This window comes from Phaseolus vulgaris, chromosome 9 (genome assembly GCF_051622355.1).
Source record: "Phaseolus vulgaris cultivar YP4 chromosome 9, ASM5162235v1, whole genome shotgun sequence".
In the NCBI taxonomy this organism is placed as follows: Eukaryota; Viridiplantae; Streptophyta; class Magnoliopsida; order Fabales; family Fabaceae; genus Phaseolus; species Phaseolus vulgaris.
The window spans coordinates 29,455,354-29,478,024 of NC_143506.1; the positions used below are offsets into that span (position 1 = coordinate 29,455,354).

Sequence of the window (22,671 nt, forward strand, 5' to 3'; positions counted from 1 at the left end):
ACTTGATTGACCCGAGCATTAGTGGTCACCTGTTTTGCGCAACCAGCAAAAAGCAGAGTATTTCTTGATTGCTCACTCTGGCTCCTTGCGGGACTAATGGAGACAAAAAGTAAAAATAAAAGGACGCCGTTGCCGGGGATCGAACCCGGGTCACCCGCGTGACAGGCGGGAATACTTACCACTATACTACAACGACAACTTTTTGTTTACAAAATTCTGTGTTTTTAATATAAACATATTTTTGTTGTTTTGCAGAAATCATGGTTAACGAATGACCGATCATCGTCAGTGTCCTTGACAAGCATCGGCAGAAGGCGACCGAGCGCAAGGGCCACCGCAGCCTAGAGGTGTTGCTGCCGAGGGATGACAGGACCGAGAAGTCCAAGGGACCGGCCAGGTCTTCCCACAAGTCCAAGAAAGGCCGAGAGACGTTAGTAACTCAAGCTAGCAAATTCTAGCTTAAGCTAGACTCTCTAAAAAAAATCTGAATTTTGTTTTCTATATATATATATATATTTGTTTTTAAAAGGTTGGTTTATTTCTTTCTGTATAGTTATGAATTATATAGACTTTTATTTCATGTATATTTAATTGAAAATCTATTTAATTAGACATTTATATGATTAGTAGATGAATAATGGTATGTTTTGGAAATTCTAAAAGTTTTCTTCTACTAGACAAGTCTGCACTTTTTGTAATCGTCTTGGCCACGACTAGAGATTAGAGTCTTCCATAGTATATAAGTGGGTGCAAACCTCACCTCATAATATGATATCAGAGTTATTTTGAGCCTATCCTAGTGAATGTTGTGTAATCAGTCCCACTCATCTAGTTGTATAATACACTATTTTATTTTAAAAATAATCTTTTTAAAAAATTATGCTTAATATAACTACTGACTTCGTAAATAATTTGTAAATTTCTCAATTAACTTGTGTTCTGGTCAAGAGGGTATAGTTGAGGTCGGTTAAATACCAAAATGGTCAGTGATTGTATTCTTGTAAGTCGCGAGTGGAATAAGGAACTACTATAATCCTTTTGTATAAGGTGTGATCCTTCCTGTGTCCACTTCGTAATAAAAAAGATATTTGTTATTAATAATTTTATTTACTATTTTTAATATTTTAATTATTTAATATTGTTGTAATAAAAATAAATAAAAGAAAACATCCATAATCAATTATGAATATATAATGTTTCTCTCATTGCCATTGTCATTGTGTTTTATTTTGATAGTGTCACTGTTGTCGCCCTGCTTTCTCCTCTATCGCGGAAGAGGTAAGTTTTTGCACTTTTACGTGGCACTGCATTTTCGAATTTAGAAAAAAAAAAAAACATTTTGGATGGGGTGTTCTATATATGATTCAGATTGTGAAGTATATAAACAAATTTTAGTAGATTTAAGGTTATGGAGACATGTTCAGAATTAAGTACTCCCGAAACATGTTTCGATTAGGAACATTTCATAAGTATTTAATTTTCAATGTTATAATTATCTAAATTGAGTAAGTTAGAATTTATTTTTGGATTAAACAATTCCATGGAGTAAGTTTCAATTTATTTTTGAAATGTATTATTAGCTTGTTTAATTCAAAAATGCATTCTTGTGTATTCTTTTGTTCATAAGAGTTATTCATTTGTGTAGATTGTTATGGTTACGAAAGGGGCAGTGGTTATCAACTTATGAATGTCAAATACTTATTATCTCAATAGGTAGCAGAGGAGGACCCAATAATGTTATTGTTCTTGTCAGCTCGAAATCGGTCGGATTATGGATGTGCTCTTTTCGGATTTTCTTCTTGTGCTTGACCGACCAACTGGATGAGATGCTAGTAATTGCCTACAAGATTTAGCAAACCGATCTTCTGGGAACGAGGAAGGCTTCACCTGCGAAATATAGTGTATATGGTGAAATATATTGCAAAGATGCAAGTTTAGATACTCCCTATGGGTGGTTGTCTATTTATAAGCTTCATGGGCTTTTTGACTCTGGTTCCTCCTCGAGGCATCAATGTGTCATATTATGATAACTTTACATCAAATCTGAATATCATGTAATATAATCGGAGCATTTATGTAATATAATCAGAGTATTTATGTAATATAATAAGGGATATTAGGCAAATAAATTAGGGTATTTATGTGATATAATCAGGAAATATTATAGTGTAATCATGAATATTGCGTCAGCATTTATAGTGTAATCAGGAATACTGCGTTTAGCATTTATAGCGTGATCTGGACGGACTCTGATGAGCCTCTCAGTCGATATGAAGACCTGGGTAGCTCAGCTTAATTCCTAGTCATTTATCGGAACGGTACACAGTCCCCCAACCTTGAGCCAAGCCTGCTAGACACAAAGGCTAACGTCATATCTGATAGTTAGGTTGGTCGACTTAATTCCTACCCATTTATCGGGACGGTACAGTTATTAATGAAAATGAAGAGAATATGGATGAAGAAGATGCAAAGACATGATGTGTTGTTTAAGAATTTTCTTTTTTTTTAAATATGTTTGTTAAAAATATATTATTGAAAAGGTATTAAGATCTTCACCATCGAGAGGATATGAGAATCCTTTAGCTTCAAATTTTTAAAGATAAAAATATCAAAAATTTATGGTACGGAGAGGATTTCTCTTACAATGTTTGAACTTATTATTAGGTCAATAGGAAAAAAAAAGTTAAAGAAACATTTAGACACAATCACACAATATTATTTATTTTAGATTCAATTAAATATTTATCATGAATTATTTATAATTAAGATATGATTTCATGATAAATAATTTATGATAGGTTGATTTAGGGTAAATAATTAAACATACTAATGATATATTAATTATATTCTAATATATGAATGAACTTCTATTTCTGATTATGATATTCAGAAAGCAACTTCACAATCCATCATCCATCATTGGTCACAAATCTTCCAAGTTGTTTAAAGAAATAATTATATTTCCTTATTCCAATAACAAGTTAAAAATTATTTTTGTAATACATGTACTATTTGTCAGTTCTCTTTGACAATCTAACAATAGATGTTTTTTTTTTATTATTTGTTTGTTATATCTACCACAATATAACACAATGATAAATTCAAACTTAAAAACAATCCTTTATATATCCATTAAAGTAGTCATCCCAAATAAGAAACATCTACCCAAATAGGCTCAATTAAAATTAACATGCCACCATTTAGATTGGTTAAATAGTCCAAAATAGACCAATTAACTTTTGAAATTAGGTGATCTAGACGTAGCTTACGAATAATCTAATCTAAAATTGGGATAAAAAATCTTTCGATGTAATCTAGAATCATAGCAATGAAGCTATTATCAAATAAGTTCTTTGAAAATTTCAAACTTGATACTACATATTTTACTATCCCAAATGCATATTTTCCTTTCATAAAAGAACATATAATTTTAAACAACAAAACATATTTCGAATTGAACTGTCAAATTTCAGATAACGAAATTTAGAAAGTAAAAACTAGATTAGTAAACCATAGTTGAAACACTCTTTTTTTAAGAACATAACATAACATGTGTATAATAGAATATTGAGGTAGAAGTGGAGGAATAAAAAAGAAAAGCTGAAAAGCATAAAGTGTAAGAAGCACCTAACTTTTTCTTATAAATCCTTCTCATCAGCTCCTATTCATAAACCGCGGAATCAATCCAAGTGAAAAACCAACTCAACCACACGCCAAGAAATCTCAACTTTTTTTTATTTTATATTCTACAATATGTCTGGCTCCTTTATTTGGACATTTTTTTCCATTCTCCTTTTCATAACGAAGTGGAATATTTGAAGGAAGACATCACTAGGATGGGGTCCTGGATCCTTCTAATATCACGTCACCATCGTTATCAATTCAAACTTATTAAAAAAATTATAAATCTTAATGGTTCTGTTTAAACTTTAAAGAGATTAAGAAAAGTGAACGTACGTAAGCGCACGCGTCGTAATGCAAACAATTAGACAAATTCACGGTGGTGTAGAAGGTTCCAACGGAGAAGCAATGGGAATACGAGTTTCCTTGCGGAAGCGGTTACGCGTGCCAAAGTCCACGTCAGAACGTAAGCATAATCCACCTTAAGGATTTGGTCGATTCTTCTTTCCAACTTCTACAACTACAGCTGCTCCTATAAAAACGCATTCAAGGCTTCACAAATTCTCCATCATTTCCAAAACTCAACCATACACCTCATAAATGGCATCCAATGGAACATCTTGGGCTGACCAGTGGGATAACGGGCCTGATCCAGTCAGTGGCTCCGACGAATCCAAGAAGAAAAGCAACAACAAGGCTCTCGAGAAGACGAAGCATGTGGCATCGAATGGCGTTAAGAAGTTGAAGGAGGGCACCTCCGTTGGCCTCCAATGGATAAAGACAAAGTATCAGAAAACCACTCAGAAACATTAGCTTTCATGCCTTCTACATGTTTCTTTACTTTCTACCATTCATGGATATAGTCTTTCTTCTGTTTTGGGTTTGGTGGATTAGTTGGATTGTATACTCTTTTAAATAATCAATCTTTTATTCTTTTTTATGTTAATACTGTTTCTCCTTTCTCTTCAATTCCACTCCTAACAGCTCAAAAATCATACATGGTCAGAAAAACTACACTCTGCGATTGTTTCCAATCTTCAAATTCCTGCCTTTTCTTGTTTTGATTGAGTTCGAGGTTTGGGACTTGAGATCAAACATCCTCTTTTCCCAATCCTCTCGTACTTCATTTTACCACAAAACTGTTTTCCATTGATTCATAATCTAAATCAAACAAATCGGTTTGAAATTTTATCCTAATAGAATCCAACTAATTATGCATTTTTAATTCTTTAGTTAATTGTAATAAAAACGTCATCTATACATTTTAGTGTCACGTTACGCTTGACTTTTAAATAAAATGTACTGCTGTTTTTAAAAGTACAATTTTACATTCATTAGAAATTCGTATTTGGTATTGTTCATGGAAGATAACGTGCGAATACTCTAAATAGCTTAATACTTGTAAAGGAAGTATTATAAATCTGGAAATTTCCTCTTGTGTAATTTTGAGTGCAAAACGAGATTACCTCTTTGTATTGTTCATCTAATGAAGGTTGTAAGATAATTTAGATAAGGACTAATGTGGCGTGATTTATGTTGGGTTTACTATTATATGTAATGAAAATTATGGCTTATAGTTTCTATCTCGAAGTCATCGTACCATGGTTCCGTTGAATTTTGGAAACAAAGTTTGTTGAAAATTATTCAAATCATTGGGAGTTAATTGGTGAATTAGTATGGGATATGGATGTGGACCCTAAACCTCATGGCAATAGCGATGTATCTGTTGGTCTTGCATTGGATATAATCGACACTTTCTTATGATAATGTCAAATCAATTTCCAAATTCTTCAATTAGGTGTCTTAGTTTATGACTGAATAGGGTATAATACCTAAGTTGGTTTCGAGAATACTATCGCTATTTTTGTAATTTCTAGAAGACAACCTAATCAACGAAAGGAAACAAACTTTATCACATGTAATTTCGCATAGATAATTAAGTACCAACCTCCTAAAAACTAAGGAGAAATAATCATTTTGTGGCCTTTTTTCTTCTTGTGAATAGATCATATCTCATCTTCATCAAATATTATAATTTTGAATAGACTCTGCAATTTGAATAAAATTATAAAATGAGTCATTTGTTAAAATAATCTATTATGATAAAGAAAGAGTCATAGTCTTTTGAGTCCTTGGCATATCAATCAAGCACAAAGTCCATACTTATGTCAATTCAAGGGTGTAAAGTCTATGAGACATATTATAGACTTATATTGAAGATAGGATATACATCTAGAACAAAATCTTTGGACCTCTACTCTCATGTATGGTAAATATTTTTTTTTTATTAAACTCATGTTGGGAACATGTACCATCACATAAAAAATAAAACTAAAAAAGGGAAAAGAAAATAATCAAACATAGGGACTAGACCAAACTCATGCAAAGAAAAAGAAAGATATCCCAAGAAAAAGCTAAGCAACTATATTGAGAGTTTAAACAAAAAAATGAGAAGAAATAAAGCAAACAAAAGATTTTTTTTCTAAAGGGAAGCTCCCAAAGACAACAAAGAAGAACAATTGAATCAACCAATCATATTGAACCCAATTTGTATACAACATTTGTAATAAATCAGGTGATAATCATGTACATTATTACTTTTTCTTATGTTAAATAAAATTTGTTCTTTAAATAATAAGAGTTTTATCAACTTTGAAATGACCCAGGAGACCTTTCTAATGACTGTTTTGAACAAGAAGCTTATCAATGAATCCTTGAGGGAAACAATAGCATAAAACTCTTTGTCATAGATGAGATAGTTCAAGGTGGGTTCATAAAATTTTTCACTTAAATATGTAATAGGATGACCATCGTGAACTAACGTTGCATTTATGTCAATCCCAGAAACATCACACTCTAGTTTAAAAGTTTTGGAAAAATCTAGGAGATCCAAAATGGATACATGGGTTAAGTTATATTTTAAGTTTTAAAATGACTTTTTCTTACTTTTCACTCTACACAAAGGAAACATCATTCTTAACAAGCTCATTAAGAGGAACAACTATTGTAGAGAAGTCCTTAACAAATCTTCTATAAAAACTAGTTACCCATGGAAGCTACAAACTTTTCCTACATTCTTGGGGGTGGGTCATTTTTTGATAGTCTTTATTTTCTCAGGGTCTACATGGACATCATCTTTCCCAACAATGAATCCAAGAAAAATCACATTTTCTAACAAAAAGTACATTTTTCAAGGTTGGCAAAGAGATGGTAGTTACTTATAATAATTACTAGAAGCCTACTATAGATTAAAATACCATCAAAGTATGGTAAAAAAAACCTACCTATGCAATCCATAAGTACATGATTCATTAATTTCATGAAAGTGTTAAAAGCATTAGTAAAGCCAAAAAAAGGCATGATTAATCATTCATACCGTCCAAATTTGGTCTTAAAAGTAGTTTTCAATTCATCTTCTTTTTTAATTTTATATTTGGTGATAACTACGTTTAAGATCAATTTTTGAAAAACATATTGGTTCCATGCAAGTCATCTAACATATCATCTAACCTAGGAATTAGGTATCTATGTTTTATAATGATGTTGTTGATTACCTTATAGTTTGTACACATTCTCCAAGTCTCATCTTTCTTAGGGACCAACAACATTGGGATAACATAAGAATTGAGAATCTTTTGTACCCATCCTTTCTTCGATAAGTCACTCACTTGATTCTTTATTTCTTTGGTTTCTTGGATGTTAATCCTAGAGGTTAGCGTATTGGGTAGGCTGACCATAAGGACTAGATCTATATTATGTTCTATTCCCTCAAAGGTGAAACTTCATGAGGATCTTCTTTGGAAAATCAATCATCAAATTTATTGACAAACTTTTTGACAAAAATGGTAAAGACTCAAATTCATGACTTGTGGTAAAAAGTGACTCTTTTGCTGTAAAGAAGAAAAAAATTTGCTTAAGTTAAAAGAAATATTTTTTTTTCAAAACTTTTTATTGAACAACTTTATTGGAGAGGACACAAACCTCCAAACTCTTTCCCTCCTTATTTTTTTTTTAGGTGTAAGAGAAAAAAATTGACTTAGTTTTTTTTCTTTCTTTTTATCTTATTTTTTAATTAGTTGGTTCTCATTCACTTGTTGAAGTGAGTGGACAAAGGACAATCTTTTTGCTCTTGTGAGTGAAACTTATTTTTTTGGTGAACCATCATGGATTGAGTGTTTGTCAAATTGTCATGACTTGCCAAGTAAAATATCTCTAGCTTTCATAGGTATTATATCCTATAAAACTTTTTTCTTGATAATTGTGTATAGAAATTATAATATTTACTTGTTGACTAACTATTATCCCTTCATCATTTTTTATCTACTAAAGTTTATAAGGTTTGGGCTAAGATGTACTAGTTAGAGCTAGCTTGCCCATTAAAACTACAATAATTATAACAAGAGTCAATATCCTAAAATGATGGCCCAATTAAGGCCCAAATGTGCCTTGATAATGTAGGAAAAAATCCTACATCTATACAAAGAAACTACTCTTATACATCATCTATACTACAAATTTATCTATACTACAAATGGAGCACTATTATAGGGAAAGTTTTTACACGTGCCAACATACGGTAAATTCACACAAAAAAATAACAATTTTTTTTAACCAGAAGTGGAAACGCCACGTGGTTCATTGTGAGGAGGACACGTGTCTCTTTTTTCTTTCCTCTCATATTGTGTCACGAGTTTCTCATTTCTTCTCTCACCTGCTCTGTCTCACTACCTACATTTCCTTCTTTTTTTCGTTTCCGTCACGACCACCTGTTTCCCTCTCTCACAACCTCACTTTGTGCATTTCTTTCTTTGTGGAAATGAATGCATTGTATCTTCAATCACCATATCGACAACCACTGTATCCTCAACCACACTGAGGAAAGATCTTTTCCTTTTTTTGTACGTCTGGGAAAGCAAAAATGCATCGTCTGCTCAGTCTTCTTCGCAAACCGTGTTACATCTTTTCTAGGTTTTTCTTTGTGGTAAGATCTTTTTAGTTTCATGATCGTTCATTTTTCGAGTTTTTTTGGTTATGGACATGTTTTATAGTAAATTAATCAGTTGTTTAACTGTATTTCAATGTGTTTCTCTTAAAGAGATTTCTTTTTTATGCTTAATGTTTGTTTTTAATCGTTTCCGGAGTCATTAAGGAAACTTCTTTTATGTTTTGTTACAATCAATTCCAGTGTTAGGGTTTCTGAGTATTTCAAAATTTGAAAACTCAAAATAGGTTTTGTTGTATGTTTTTTTTTCTGACACTACTATGTTTAGCTTATGTTAGTATTCATAGGTCTTTTTCCTAAACCGTGTTACATCTTTTCTAGGTTTTTCTTAGTGGTTAGATTTCCGTTTTTTGTTAAACCTACCCTAGAGCTACTATGAACCGGGGAAACTAGGTTTCTGTTTTTCTCTCACGCATTTGGGTGGTCTGCCTACAACAAAATTTGCATAACAAAGACATATTACATAAATAAGGTAATGGTTTTTGAATTTCAAATTTAATTTCTGATAAATTTTGGAGCCTTTTTTGGCTATTTACACATCCTCTTATCATTGGATTATGCAACACATTCCTCAATCCTATTGTTCTCAAAACCCCTAAAAGGTCATCAACTATTCTTGGTAAGCTTATATTTTGGTTTTACCACATTTCATACTGATGTTATTCCGGTTTAATTTTTTTGTTTTGTTATGTGCAATTTTTTATGCCAAGCATTTGTTTTATTTTGTTTTTTCATCATATTTCCAATCTATAATATTTTTTTTTCATATTGATGTTTATTCAATTTAAATGTTTTGTTTTGTTATGTGCATGCACCATTTCAATAAACAAACTCCAAAAGCTCATCCACAGTTCTTGGTAAGATTCTCTTTGAATTTACTGATACATTTTAAATGTTATGTTTTTTTCATATAGATGTTCATGCGATTTAAATGTTTTTTTGTTCTATGCAGTATTTTTTTATGCAAAAAATCTGTTCTGTTTTGAAATTTTCAATTTTCAATTTGAAATCTGAAGTATTATGGTCACTGTTATTTGTTTTCTATTGAATTCTCATAGTAGATCTTAGATTTAAGGGAAAAACTTCGTCCTTTTTGGGAATGTTAGGCCATTGATTTCTGAAGCATAAGATAAAACATTAAGCAAAGAAATTTCGACAGTGAAAGGCTTTAAGAGAGAAATGAGTGAAAGAAGAAGGTAGAAGATTAAAGCTTTTATTCTTTGTTTATTTTTGTTCCATTTCTATTTGATGAACATTTATTCTCTCATTTTCTGCTACAAAAAATACAATAAACGAAAAAACAATGAAGAAGAAACAAAGAAGGCAAAATACATTTGTGTATGAGTTAAATTGTTTTTTATTTTCCATGTTTAATGCTTTTTTAATTGCATTAGTCATTTCTCACAATTGCTTTGACTTTGTCGTTCCTATACTCCAACTAAAGTCTTTTCAATTCTTTATTTCGTATCCCATGAAGATATCTTGAATATTTTTCGTATCATGTAATGATGACCTTAATAGATATTTGATTAGTTTTATTGTTTAATGCATTGTATAAGTTGTATTAATTCATTGCTTTCTTGATAGTTGAACCCACATTAGGTTTACGTAGAGGTAAATGATTTTTCATTTTGAATGTTGTCAGGTACATTTATTATGATTTACTATTTTTTTTCATTTCACAGACTTTGTTGTTCTCATACCCCAACCTAAGGGTGGCAATGCGGGTTGACCCACCCTGCATTTGGCCTGCCCCACGCAAGGAATGCGGGCTCATTTCATTGACCCGCCCCGCATAAGAGGTAATCCGCGGGCCAGCCCGCATAAGAAAAATATTTTTTTTTTTAAATTTAAAATTTCATTAATTATAAAAATACGTATTTCTACTATTGAAAAATTAAAATTTTATCCTTGTTTCAATTTATTCAATTAAGATAAAAATATAAATTCAAGTATGAGGGTTGTTAGAAGGCTTGATTAAAAATAGTTAAAGTTTTGCTTTACATTTATTTTTCCTATATATGTATTAATGTATAAGAATATCTTATCAAAATTTTGCTACAAAATATTTTAATGAAGATGACTAATTTTTTAACTATCCTATTGAGATCTCTTCTTTATATTATTTGTTTTATTAACAAATTTTAAATATAAAACTTTACTTAAAACTAAATCCCCTGTCACTCTTCATACTACTCCATGGCCCAACTAAAGGTCTGGTCCTGGGTAACCTCTAAAGTAAAGTCTGTTCTGCTTGTTTTTTCTTTTCTGACGGGTGTCTAGATCCCCTTTATTTGTATGTATTCGATTAAAAAAAAGTGATTTATTTAGGTTGATCAGACTGTATTTGTTTTAGTAGGAAGTTAGCGACAAACTTATGGGAAGAGGGTTGTTCGTTTCTGTGCGATTTTGTACATGGGTTGGATCACCCTAAAGTGGTTCTTATTTATTTATTCTTTTATTGCTGATAAAAAAAAACTAACTCCTTTAAATTATTAAAATAAAACATTATTTTTTTAATACATTAAATTCAATTTTTAAAAATAAAAAAAAATATATGTTACACTGCAATAATTGATGAATGGAGTACATTTTTTTACAAAAAATAAAATAATTATTTTTTATTTATGCGGGATAACAGGCCAACCCACCCCACCCTGCTGTTGGCCCGTGCGGGCTGCGAGTTATGTGAGATGGGCCTAAGCGGGTCAGCGGGCTAGATTAATAAGCCCGCCCTGCACTTTTTGGTAGCGGGCTGCGGACTGACCCACTTGGCCCACCTTGCATTGTCATCCCTACACCAACCCCAAACAAAGTCTTTCTCAACTCTTTTGGAATATATATATTAATTAATAAGACTAAATTAAGTTATGTTTTTTTAAGTTATTATTTTTAAATCGTTCATAACTCTTTCGACAATGGATCAGCGAGACGTTATTCAACTAAAAGTGTGTTATAAAAACAATTTTTCACACTTTATCTTTTTTATTCACATTCTTTCTCTAATCATGACAAATTTGCTGGACATTGTCACATTGAATTATCATTACAAGGTGGATGTTGGAAGTTACAATTGGTTAGAATATTGCAAGATGGGAGACTAATTGGCAAATATCTTTGTGCATCCGAAAAACATGAGTCAATAATAATAAGGAGTGTTGGAAATCAGAAACAATATCTAAATATTATTTATTACAATTTATTATAACATGAATAGAATTTCTACTATTATGAGTTAATTATAGGAATCATGGATGATCATGAAATTTATTAGTTTTATTTTTTATTTATTTGTAGATTAGTGGGTGAAATTTATGTGTGAAGATTTGTTAGCTTTAAAATATTTAAATTCATTTATTATGCATATCAGTACCTAATTAGTCATAATAATTAGGTTGCAATTTAATTTCTAAATATCACCTAATTATTTCTTGATTATTAGATTAATTGATGGTAACCAAATCATATATTATAGATCGAGATACATGTCATTAATACAATTTTTCTAAATAATTATATTAAGAGCATGAGAAAACTTTTAAATAATAGACAATAGTTGAACATGTCAACTATAAATAAATATGCGGATAGAATCACAGCATAAAAGTCACATGTGCAGAAGTAAAGTCATACAACAAAAATTTATAACAGAAAATTATATTTTTTAAAGAATTAAAACCAAAGTTTTTTTTCCTATAAAAACTAAAACAGAAAAAGTTACGTGGTAAGTGGTAAGATCAAATCACATGCCATGCATGTGCAGTGGCACAATAATTATTTTTTACCTTGATATCTTGGTACTGCATAGTAAAAACAAACTCTTAATAAATAAATAAATTAATATTTTAACTATTTTCATTTTATTTTTTAATTTAAAATACTATAATATTATTATAAAGGTTGTTGAATAGTAGTATTATCTGTGTGGAAAACTTTTTCATTCTTTTTAACTTCAAACTATAAATTAAATATCTATCTCAATTTAAAACGTGGAGATTTCAGTCTTTTCGCTTTCATCATCATTTAATTTTTTTTATCTTTCTGTTTCGTCTTTCTTTAAAAAAATATATAAGGAATATTTGTGGTAACTAGAAAAAAAATATCTCTTTCAATAATCTGAATCACCTATTTATTATAACTTAAAAATATCATTATGTAAGAAGAAATATGCAACGAAAGCGATAGAACACGCACACTAAAAATAAGGTACTTTAATAAAGATTTTTGCACTGCAATTTTAGGTTCCGTTTTTATTTTGGAAGCTGTGCGTGGACAAAAGTTATGGCATATTAAGTAAAAATGTTATACACACGCAACTTCCACTTATTTTGTGACAGCCTCACAGATATGATTGGCCCTCTTATCACCTCAACCCAATCATAATGCCAACTATTCACACTTATTAATTCTTAACTATTTTTAATTAAATATTTCTTTTTTTATTTTATTTTAATTGAAAACTAATTACAAATTATCAAATTTATAATTTATTTCTATGCTGTTATACTATTATTATTATTATCATCTTTTATCAATTATCAAACAAAAAGAAGTATGCCCAAATTAAAGAATTAACAAAACACCATTTATAGCTTGAAACTACCATATACAAAACCACTACAAGCTCATAAAATCATCTGGTTATGCATTATTTTAAACATGAGAGTATATTTTAATTCTAACTTTAGAAAATCGGTTTGAAAGATTTATGTCTACTTATAAAGTTCTTATTTATAATATAAATGAGATCTCCTAAGAGAACAATTTTCTCTACCAAACCAACATCATAAGGAAGTAGGAAGACAACAACAATATTGGTACCGACAAAGAAGAAAAAATAAAAATGAAAAGGATCTCTGGTGACTCATCTCATCATCGAGAACAGATGCAGCTTCAATCATATTATATAATAGAGGAATGCTCCACTATATCATTGTTCCAGCCCCATAATACATAGCAGAGAGTGAGTGAGAAGTGAGAAGTGAGAAGAGAGAAGAGAAAAAGCAAAATGGCGATCTCAGTACCCAGTAGGCAACTTTTCATTGATGGAGAGTGGAAAGTCCCCGTCCTCAACAACCGGATTCCGATCATCAATCCCGCAACTGAAGACATCATAGGTTCCTTCTTCTTTCTTCTCTTTTCACAACTTGTGTCTAAACTTTTTCAACATCATGGGAATTTTTAATGTTTATGATTATGACACGTGCATAGTTACATAGTACTACTAGTAAGTAATGAGAACTTGTGTTTAATTGGTGTTCAGGGGATATCCCTGCTGGTACCAAGGAAGATGTTGACCTTGCTGTGGATGCTGCTAAAAGAGCCTTGTCCCGGAACAAAGGCAGAGATTGGTCATCAGCTTCTGGTTCTGTTCGTGCTGGTTATCTTCGAGCCATTGCTTCAAAGGTTGTAATTCTGTTTTTGCTTTAATCAATTAAATATGTATTTTATTTATTAAGAAGTGTATTTAGGCTAACCTTAACCTTATAAAACTATAAAATGTATTTATCTATAATAAACCAACATTATTTGTCAGACATGTACACCGACAGGAAAACATCAAAGTTACAAGTTACATCAACAATCATATTAACTTTTTGCTGCAGTTTTTATTAGATAAATCATATACACAGAATGTTATATTAATATAAAAAACATATAATTATATATTATATTTGTTTAATTTTCACAAAATTTAATACAATATAATCAAGATTTTGAGAAATAAATGTCTCTGACTTCGGGGTTTAAAAGTAAATTGATCAATAAAAATCGTAGATATTGACTTAGATGTGCATGTGTTGACACCTTACTCTGTGTGCCTTTCTCAAAGATAACGGAGAAAAAGGATGAACTAGGAAAACTTGAAGCAATTGATAATGGAAAACCACTGGATGAAGCATTGGCAGACCTGGTAAGTGGAGACGTTTATTTGCATTGAAAAAAACAATAACAGATGTTTCCATGAGTTTATTTTGCTTATTTGGGTCTGTGATAATATCTTGTAGGATGATGTTATTAGTTGTTTTAACTACTATGCTGAGCTCGCGGAAGGGTTGGATGCAAAGCAAAAGGCCCCTGTATCCCTCCCTATGGAGACCTTCAAGAGTTATATTCTCAAGGAGCCCATTGGGGTTGTTGCATTAATTACTCCATGGTATCTGATTACCTTCTTTTTCTTCATTTAACTAGTTATGAGAGGCCATGCAACATTGGCCTAGATTGTTTTTAGTTTACCTGCACAGGAAATTGATGCATTCACATTATCCAGTTGTTTAATTGAATGTCTTGAATAGCTAATGAATGATGTGATTTATGTTATGTGTTAGGAACTATCCTCTCTTAATGGCTACATGGAAAGTTGCTCCTGCTCTGGCTGCTGGTTGTACTGCAATACTGAAGCCATCTGAATTGGCATCTATGTATGTTAAAATTAACTATTGCAAATTTGATTTTTTGTTATGTTGGTTTCTTATGCTGTCATACCATTTACAATATTAGCACCTGTTTGGAGCTCGCTGAAATATGCCGAGAAGTGAACCTTCCTCCAGGAGTATTGAATGTTGTTACTGGATTAGGCAATGAAGCTGGTGCTCCTTTGGCATCTCATCCTGATGTAGACAAGGTTCAACCGCTTTTAGTTATTAGTAGAATCAAATTCTAGTTCTATTTCTTGCCAGTATTGTTTAAGTGTTGTCTATGATTTTGACAAAGCTACTGTGGAATTGTGGCTGATATTTAATTTGTCAACAGGTTGCCTTTACTGGAAGCTCTTTAACTGGGAGCAAGATTATGACAGCTGCAGCACAGCTAACCAAGGTATTTGTGAGCAGTTTTATCTTCAAATTATGTGCAATTCATATTGTCCTTCTGTTTTAAAAGCTAGAGAAGACTAAGGAACATGCATACAGAAGAAATGGTAGAAGATCATTTTTTTCTCTATTGTTCCTTTCATATTCTCTTTTCTTTGTGAGATAATGAAATATAAAATTTGTTGTTGGCAGCCTGTTTCTCTAGAGCTTGGTGGAAAAAGCCCAATCATTGTTTTTGAGGATGTTGACCTTGACAAGAGTACGTGCCTTTTATTTTGTTATGGACAGCCTATGGTTTCTTGCATTGTGGAATTATATTTCCTGTGAAACTGATTGTTTACTTGTGGATGAGTAAACTTTGGGTACCTAGAACCGATTACAGAATCAAAGTGAGTCATACACCATCTAACATTTATTTTTCTATTTTTCCTGATTCAAACAGCTGCTGAATGGACAGTCTTTGGCTGCTTCTTTACAAATGGTCAGATTTGCAGTGCAACATCTCGCCTTATAGTGCATGTAAGTGTAATAGGTAGATTTTGATTCGTCCATTTCATCCGTAACACATTTCCCTGTTCACAAACAAGTATTTGTAGCTTACTTTTCTTATTTTGCTTCATAAATGGGAAGATATTACTATCAGATATACTCTGATAGTGATAGCATTTTGTCTGTAAACTTTGTAGCAATGGCATTAGCTGAGTTTTGAACACTGGTCAAGTTAGATGTTTTTACTGTTTCAGGAAAGTATAGCAACAGAGTTTGTGAATAGACTTGTGAAATGGGCCAAAAACATCAAAATTTCAGATCCCTTGGAAGAAGGTTGCAGGCTAGGCCCTATTATTAGTGAAGGACAGGTATGTTTAATATTTATAAATTCTGCATTTATTATATTTTAATTTCGGTTACGACCTCCTCTTTATGCTTTTAAGAAAGATATGTGATTTTTTGGTTATTACACCTTGTTCCATTTCATCCCCTAATACAATGTAGTTTTGGGTTTAAGATAGTGTTTGAAGTTAAGTAATCCTGAAATCTATTGCTAACATATACTTCTGAATTTCTGATATTGTTTATTCAGATGCATTCTCTATTATCCAAAATGAAAATGTACCGTAGCGTAATATCAGTGATTGTGATAAAGTCGCATCGCATGTAGTATATAGTAATCAAGGTTATATGAAAAAAAGTTAAGTGGTTATTTATATGAAGAAAATAGGCTTTTCCTGACATTGTTAATGCACTTGTCTATAACCAACCAAGATGATGATATATCTAATATTTGGTTTATATTATTCAGTACAAAAAGATATTGAATTTTATCTCAACCGCTAAGAGTGAAGGTGCAACAATTTTAACGGGAGGGTCTCGTCCAGAGGTATGATCATACTCTTGTATTTGTGTGAGGTTTTGTGTTTCTTCATTTGTCTTCAGAAATGATGGAAATGTCAAATTTTATGGCAGCATTTGAAAAAGGGATACTTTGTTGAACCAACCATCATCACTGATGTGACTACCTCGATGGAAATTTGGAGAGAAGAAGTTTTTGGACCTGTACTCTCGGTGAAAACATTCAGTACCGAGGAAGAAGCTATTGAACTAGCAAATGACACCCAGTGAGTGAACTATTTTTCTGGAAACTCTATATTAGTTTCACCTGTAAACTACTTTTTCTTAACTTGTCCATACATGTTAATCAATGTTGTATACAATTTGTTATTTCACAGCTACGGCTTAGGGTCTGCCGTAATGTCAAAAGATCTAGAAAGATGTGAACGGATATCTCAGGTGAGAAACTGGTCCTTTGTTATCATAAAACAGACAAAACATATGAATTTTCTGTAATTCAATGCTGTATACTTTATATTACTTTGGTGCAGGCTATTAAAGCTGGAATTGTGTGGATAAATTGTGCTCAACCAAGCTTCATTCAAGCCCCATGGGGAGGCATAAAACGTAGTGGTTTTGGTCGTGAATTAGGAGAATGGTATGACCCTTATTTCCTAAATCAGCAAATGTGGAAGTCAGTTTTAGTGCCTTCGAAACTATATTTTTCAAATGTGAAAAAACCAAAACAGAATGCTCATAGCATATTCTCTGAAACTCTTTTCAATACACTTTCTTTGTCAGTTGGAATTTGCTTGGATTACTCTAGTTTGTGAATAGGACATGCCCAATGGGGAATGAGAGTTGTATATTTAGTGTACTGCTTATGAGCAATTTCTCAAATACAAATATTGATTAGGCTATATCTTAGGCTGTTTTATCATCTAAGAATCTGAGTCTATGTTTTTTTTTTATTATTTCAGGGGTCTAGAGAACTATTTAAGTGTGAAGCAAGTGACCAAGTACATATCTGATGAACAGTGGGGCTGGTATCAGTCTCCTTCGAAGCTGTGATGTAAATTGGAGTTCTAAAATCTGACATGAAATAAGGCGTGGGCGACACACAGTTGTGATAATGATCATATTTAGAAAGCATTGTATGATGTGTACAATAAAATTGTTTCATGGCTGATGGGTTGTGTTGATTATCTATTTGGTTTGAGTGGTCGCTCTCCAATGTTTGAATTTTCGGATGGCTTCATGATAAACATTGTTTTTTACTTATGAGTTTCTTTTTAATTAAAATTGAAGCTTCACCCAAGTAATCTATATTTATCTTTAATGCAAACTTTTTATATGCATTAGTTAAGTGAAGTTCTAATTATGATAGAGAACAACATTAAATGTTCCTAAAAGTGAAATAATTTGCAAAGAAGGCCATAATCTGATAAAACAATACCTGTTGTGAGCCATTTTCCAAAACTAAGTCTTTTTCCATTACCCACAACCCAGTGGCTGCCTTGCTAAAACAATGTCTGTCTTATATCGGAAACTCCTTATTCTGAAAATAATAGAAAGATATATAATTGTAATGGTGCAAATCCAAATTAAAATCATATTTATTAGATATTATCAAAATAAAAAATAAATATAAATTATTATTACACAAGAAGTATTATTGATTTATAGATTAAATATTTCATCTAATGTCACTAAAATATATTAGACTATCAGATGTGGATAATATCAACTGCGAATATGTAACCCAGATTGAGGTATCAATGTATTATAGTTTATATTCATTCTTGATTGATTTGGAAATCACAATGTAAAGAGTATTAAACAATTTGTTTAGTTACTTCTTCTTTTTTATCAGCAAAGAATGAAATTAAATTACGAGGGATACAAAAGGGGTATCCCAACCCTTTTACATAAACCAAATCACATTAAGAATCTCCAAGAAAAAAGAGATGAACGAACACCCCAGAAGCAATAGATAGATAATGTTTGTTGCATAAGCTAGACACCCTATTTCAGCTAGCATCGTGCTCGTATTGGAATACTATAAGCACTGCAAACTGCAGCTACAAAACCATCAAAAACACCCTGCCTCTATTGTTCTTATTAAAAGACACATCAAACCAGAATCCTCTATCATGTCCTTAACATTCCTTTTGACTCCTTGGCATACAAGCACATATGTCATTTCCATCTTGCACCAGTTGCAGGCCGTGACAAACCCACCAACACCTCCAACCAACTATAAATCTAGTATAGGCCGTAGTCTTAAAACTCTTGGCATTTGGGAGTCCTAATTATAACTTCTAATGCAAAACATTGGATTAAGAATCCAGTCTACGAAAGAATAAGTAAAGGAATGCACCTTGTGCTTCATCCAAATCCAGGATTTGAGTTGAGTCTTCTGAAACACCTCCTCCGCATCTACTAGCCCTTTTTTTAATACAATCAAGTTCCTTTGGTCCCATATACACCTAATAACAGATGCCCAAACACCTTTCCATACCAGGTTTTGCTTCTTGCTAGCATTGCTCAGATAAAAACTCATAAAGTGCATATTTAAATCATTCTATTGAACAGAAGAGATACCTATCCATTTGAAGCACAAGGACCATACCCAATGTGCATATTTACACTCCAAGAAGATATGTTGACAAGACTCCTCCTTAAGCTGACACATTGCACATAACGTAGATTCCATCATCACCCCTTTCCTACTCAAACTCACCCTTGTTGGGATTCTATACAGCAGCACTCTCCAAGCTGTCACGATCACATTTGGGAATGCCTTAATCTTCCAAAGGAAATTAAACGCATCAGATTGGGTTCCACGAGACTGCTTGGTAAGGCACTCATAAGCAGAATTCACAGAAAAAAGGCCTGATTCTTCCTTCCCCCACACCTGCACATCCACATCATTCCTTCTCAATAGTGCCCCCGATAGCAGTGTAAAGAGGTCTGCTTCTAGTGATGATTCGCACTCAAATCGGGCACGCCTCCATGTCAGCCTCCATCTCCAATCCGAATTAATCCACACGCCAACTTCACCCACTGTTTGCCCCTGGTTTAAGGATAGGGAGAACAGTCTAGGGAACAAGGATTTGATATCAGAGCTCCCAACCCACACCTCCTCCCAAAACTTAACTTTGTCTCCACACCCTAGTTTCCAGCTTAGTTCTTCTTGAAACCATCCTTTTCCTCCTCCCTCCTTGCACACTTTATAGAGATCTTTCCACCACCAAGATTGGAGAATTTTAGTTACTTGTTTTTGCTACTTCTCAACCAAGAATCAAGTATGTGTTTGAAAACCAAGGATCGGTACCGTGAATATCTATGGAGGCACTAATTTTAAATTTAGAAATCATTTTTAAAATATAAATTCAAATAAAAAATCAATTTTAAAATATAATTCAAACGAAATCACTTTAAAAATATTATTATAAATAAAATTAGTCTTTTTCTAAAAGCATAAATTTAGATAAATTGTTTCATAATGTTAAAAACAATTTTAATTTCACATGTATAAATAAAAAATCAAATTATAATTAATTATAAAATTATTATTTTTTTCACTAATTTTTTTAATTGCTTGATTTTAAAAGAAATATATATATATATATATATATATAACTTTTAATTGCTTGATTTTAAAAGAAATATATATAACAACAGTTAGTGGTAAAAGTCCTGTTTTTAGGTTTTGGGCTTTATTCCTTTTTATAACTTTATTTCTTTTGGTCCACTTGTTTTTTGTTTTTGGTTCCTTTTTTATTTTCTGTTGTATCTGTCACAAGCCTAATTAATTTTTCAGTATTATTAGTTGATTTCTTCTATTCTCTTGCACCTTTTTCTAGATAGTTTTCTCTTTTTCCTTCTTCTCTTTATCATTTAGGGTTTTTTACCATCGTTACAATTTATCTTGATCTGCTTTGTAATTGTAGGGTTATTCTACGAAATCTTGGTATCATCTTACTCTTATCTCTATCAGAGGAACATCTTCATTGTCCCATTTGGTCTGATCCTTGTTGGAAGAATTCTCTTCTTTAGTAATCACATTGTTAAACCGAAAAGACTTACCATTTTGGAATGGGATAATCATGCTTCTTATAATAGGTTACTACAATGTGACCAATTTTTCCACAATGAGTATAAATTTTTTTATTATTGTTACCAAACCTAAAACATTTTCTTATCTTGATTGGGAAAATAATGTTTCTAGTAACAGGTGATCTCAATATGACCATTTTTTCCACAAAAAGAACAAGTAATTGAGGATTGTATAGTAGTTTTGCTAATGGTGGGATTCATGTTTTTGATATTAGGAACTAAAAAATTATTGGTTAACTAACGTTCTTGCTGAACAACAAAGGAAACCATTTTGGTTAAGAGGGAATGAGATCCATAAGGAGAACATATGCCTTAACATTGATATACTGGTCATTTAGACCGCAAAGAAATTGTATAGCCTGGTATTCTTTTTTTTCTTTGATAGATGACAAAATAAACATTACAAGAACATTTATTGTGACAAGTGCAGAAAGGATCGAGCCTAAAATTCTCAAGTTCATCCCAAATAATTCTTAGTTTGATGGAATATTCGGTAATAGAAAGATCACCTGGGTTTAGGGAAGAAGCTTCCATTAGAAGGTAAGAAATACGGGAAAGACCCCCTTGGAAGAATTGTGCTTTAAAATCATTCCAAATATCCAATATTTTGTCCATCCATATGATACTTTGACGTACGGGAACCGAAACAGAATGCACCAGCCAAGATACAACTATATTATTGCAGCAAGTTCGAGTCGAGAAAGAAGGGTTTATCGTTGTTGGTTGGGAAACAATGTCATGGAATAAATCAACTTTGTTTTTTGCGCTTAGAGTCGTAACAATTGGTGTTTGCTCCTATCTCAAAGTTAACAATCTTGGCCTGGATGTTAACAACGCTTCTTTGCATGACAATTTAAATGAAGAAATATATACAAAGATTCCTTCAAGACTTCATATTAATGATAAAAATTGTGTTTGTCGTCTACAATGATCCCTTTATGGTCTCAAACAAGCGAAATACCAGTGGTATGCAAAATAATCTCTCTTGATTTCAAATCACTATAATTTCTCTGCTTGCTAACCATTCTTTATTTTTGAAACATGATGGAAAAGTCGCCACTTCTGTTTTGGTTTATGTGGAAGACATTGTTTTGACAGAGAATAACCCTAAGGAAATCTATAACATAATTCTTATTCTTCATTCATCAAACTTTTTGCATAAAAATCTTAGGGATCTCACTTTTTTTTTGGCCTTAAGGTTGCTTGCAATAGTACCGATATTCACTTAAGCTAGAGAAAACATACTCTAGATATGCTTGAAGAAACATGTATGCTAGGATGGCCCTTATCTATACTATCTTGCTACACATTGCTCATCTATCTATTGACAAGGGTACTAAACTTAATGAAGAAGAAGTCTTTGCCTATAGAAGACTCATAGGTCGTCTAATCTACTTAACTAACATTGGACCTTATATTTATTTCTCTGTCAATCACCTCAACCGGTTTGTTGTTGGTCCTACCAATGAACTTCATCAAGTTGTTATGTGTGTTCACATATATCTTAAGACTACTCCTGGTTTTGGCATTTTCTTTCACAGTAGCAACACAATACGATAAAATCATATAGCGATTCATACTAGAAAATTTGTCCTCAAATAAAAAAGTCTATCATTAGTTTTTCTATTTACTTGGGTGAGGCTCTTATTTGTTGGAAGTCAAAAAAACCTACAAACTATATCAATAAACTCATTTGAAGCTAAGTATCGTGTCTTGGATACCACCAGCTGTGAAATTCAATGGATCACATATGTTACAAGATCTCCGAGTCAATCATCTTCAAAC

The 22,671-nt window shown here is 32.0% G+C and overlaps 2 protein-coding genes and 1 non-coding gene across 3 annotated transcripts; 2 read left to right on the top strand and 1 right to left on the bottom strand.

Annotated features, from left to right (window-relative positions):
* Window positions 1-124: 124 nt before the first annotated feature.
* On the bottom strand, window positions 125-196 carry TRNAD-GUC (transfer RNA aspartic acid (anticodon GUC)). The gene has a single exon. It is a non-coding gene; the product is annotated as a tRNA-Asp (tRNA).
* A 3,978-nt stretch (window positions 197-4,174) lies between these two features.
* On the top strand, window positions 4,175-4,567 carry LOC150025249 (uncharacterized). The gene has a single exon (XM_090294829.1). The coding sequence runs from the start codon at window positions 4,222-4,224 to the stop codon at window positions 4,432-4,434; it is 213 nt and encodes a 70-aa protein (XP_090150955.1). The 5' UTR covers window positions 4,175-4,221; the 3' UTR covers window positions 4,435-4,567.
* Window positions 4,568-13,239: 8,672 nt separating this feature from the next.
* LOC137820038 (aminoaldehyde dehydrogenase 1, peroxisomal) lies at window positions 13,240-18,082 on the top strand. The gene is made up of 15 exons (XM_068623816.1): window positions 13,240-13,740; window positions 13,887-14,029; window positions 14,457-14,537; window positions 14,632-14,780; window positions 14,953-15,045; window positions 15,125-15,248; window positions 15,377-15,442; window positions 15,628-15,694; window positions 15,878-15,954; window positions 16,179-16,292; window positions 16,736-16,813; window positions 16,900-17,051; window positions 17,163-17,223; window positions 17,316-17,422; window positions 17,745-18,082. The coding sequence occupies exons 1-15, from the start codon at window positions 13,632-13,634 to the stop codon at window positions 17,833-17,835; spliced, it is 1,512 nt and encodes a 503-aa protein (XP_068479917.1). The 5' UTR covers window positions 13,240-13,631; the 3' UTR covers window positions 17,836-18,082.
* The last annotated feature ends 4,589 nt before the right edge of the window (window positions 18,083-22,671 follow it).

Coding starts and splice junctions, on each gene's coding strand:
- LOC150025249 (XM_090294829.1), top strand. CDS start 4,222: ATGGCATCCAATGGAACATCTTGGGCTGACCAGTGGGATAACGGGCCT.
- LOC137820038 (XM_068623816.1), top strand. CDS start 13,632: ATGGCGATCTCAGTACCCAGTAGGCAACTTTTCATTGATGGAGAGTGG. Junction 16,814..16,899: donor CGGGAGGGTCTCGTCCAGAG/GTATGATCATAC, acceptor ATTTTATGGCAG/CATTTGAAAAAGGGATACTT. Junction 17,423..17,744: donor GGTCGTGAATTAGGAGAATG/GTATGACCCTTA, acceptor TTATTATTTCAG/GGGTCTAGAGAACTATTTAA.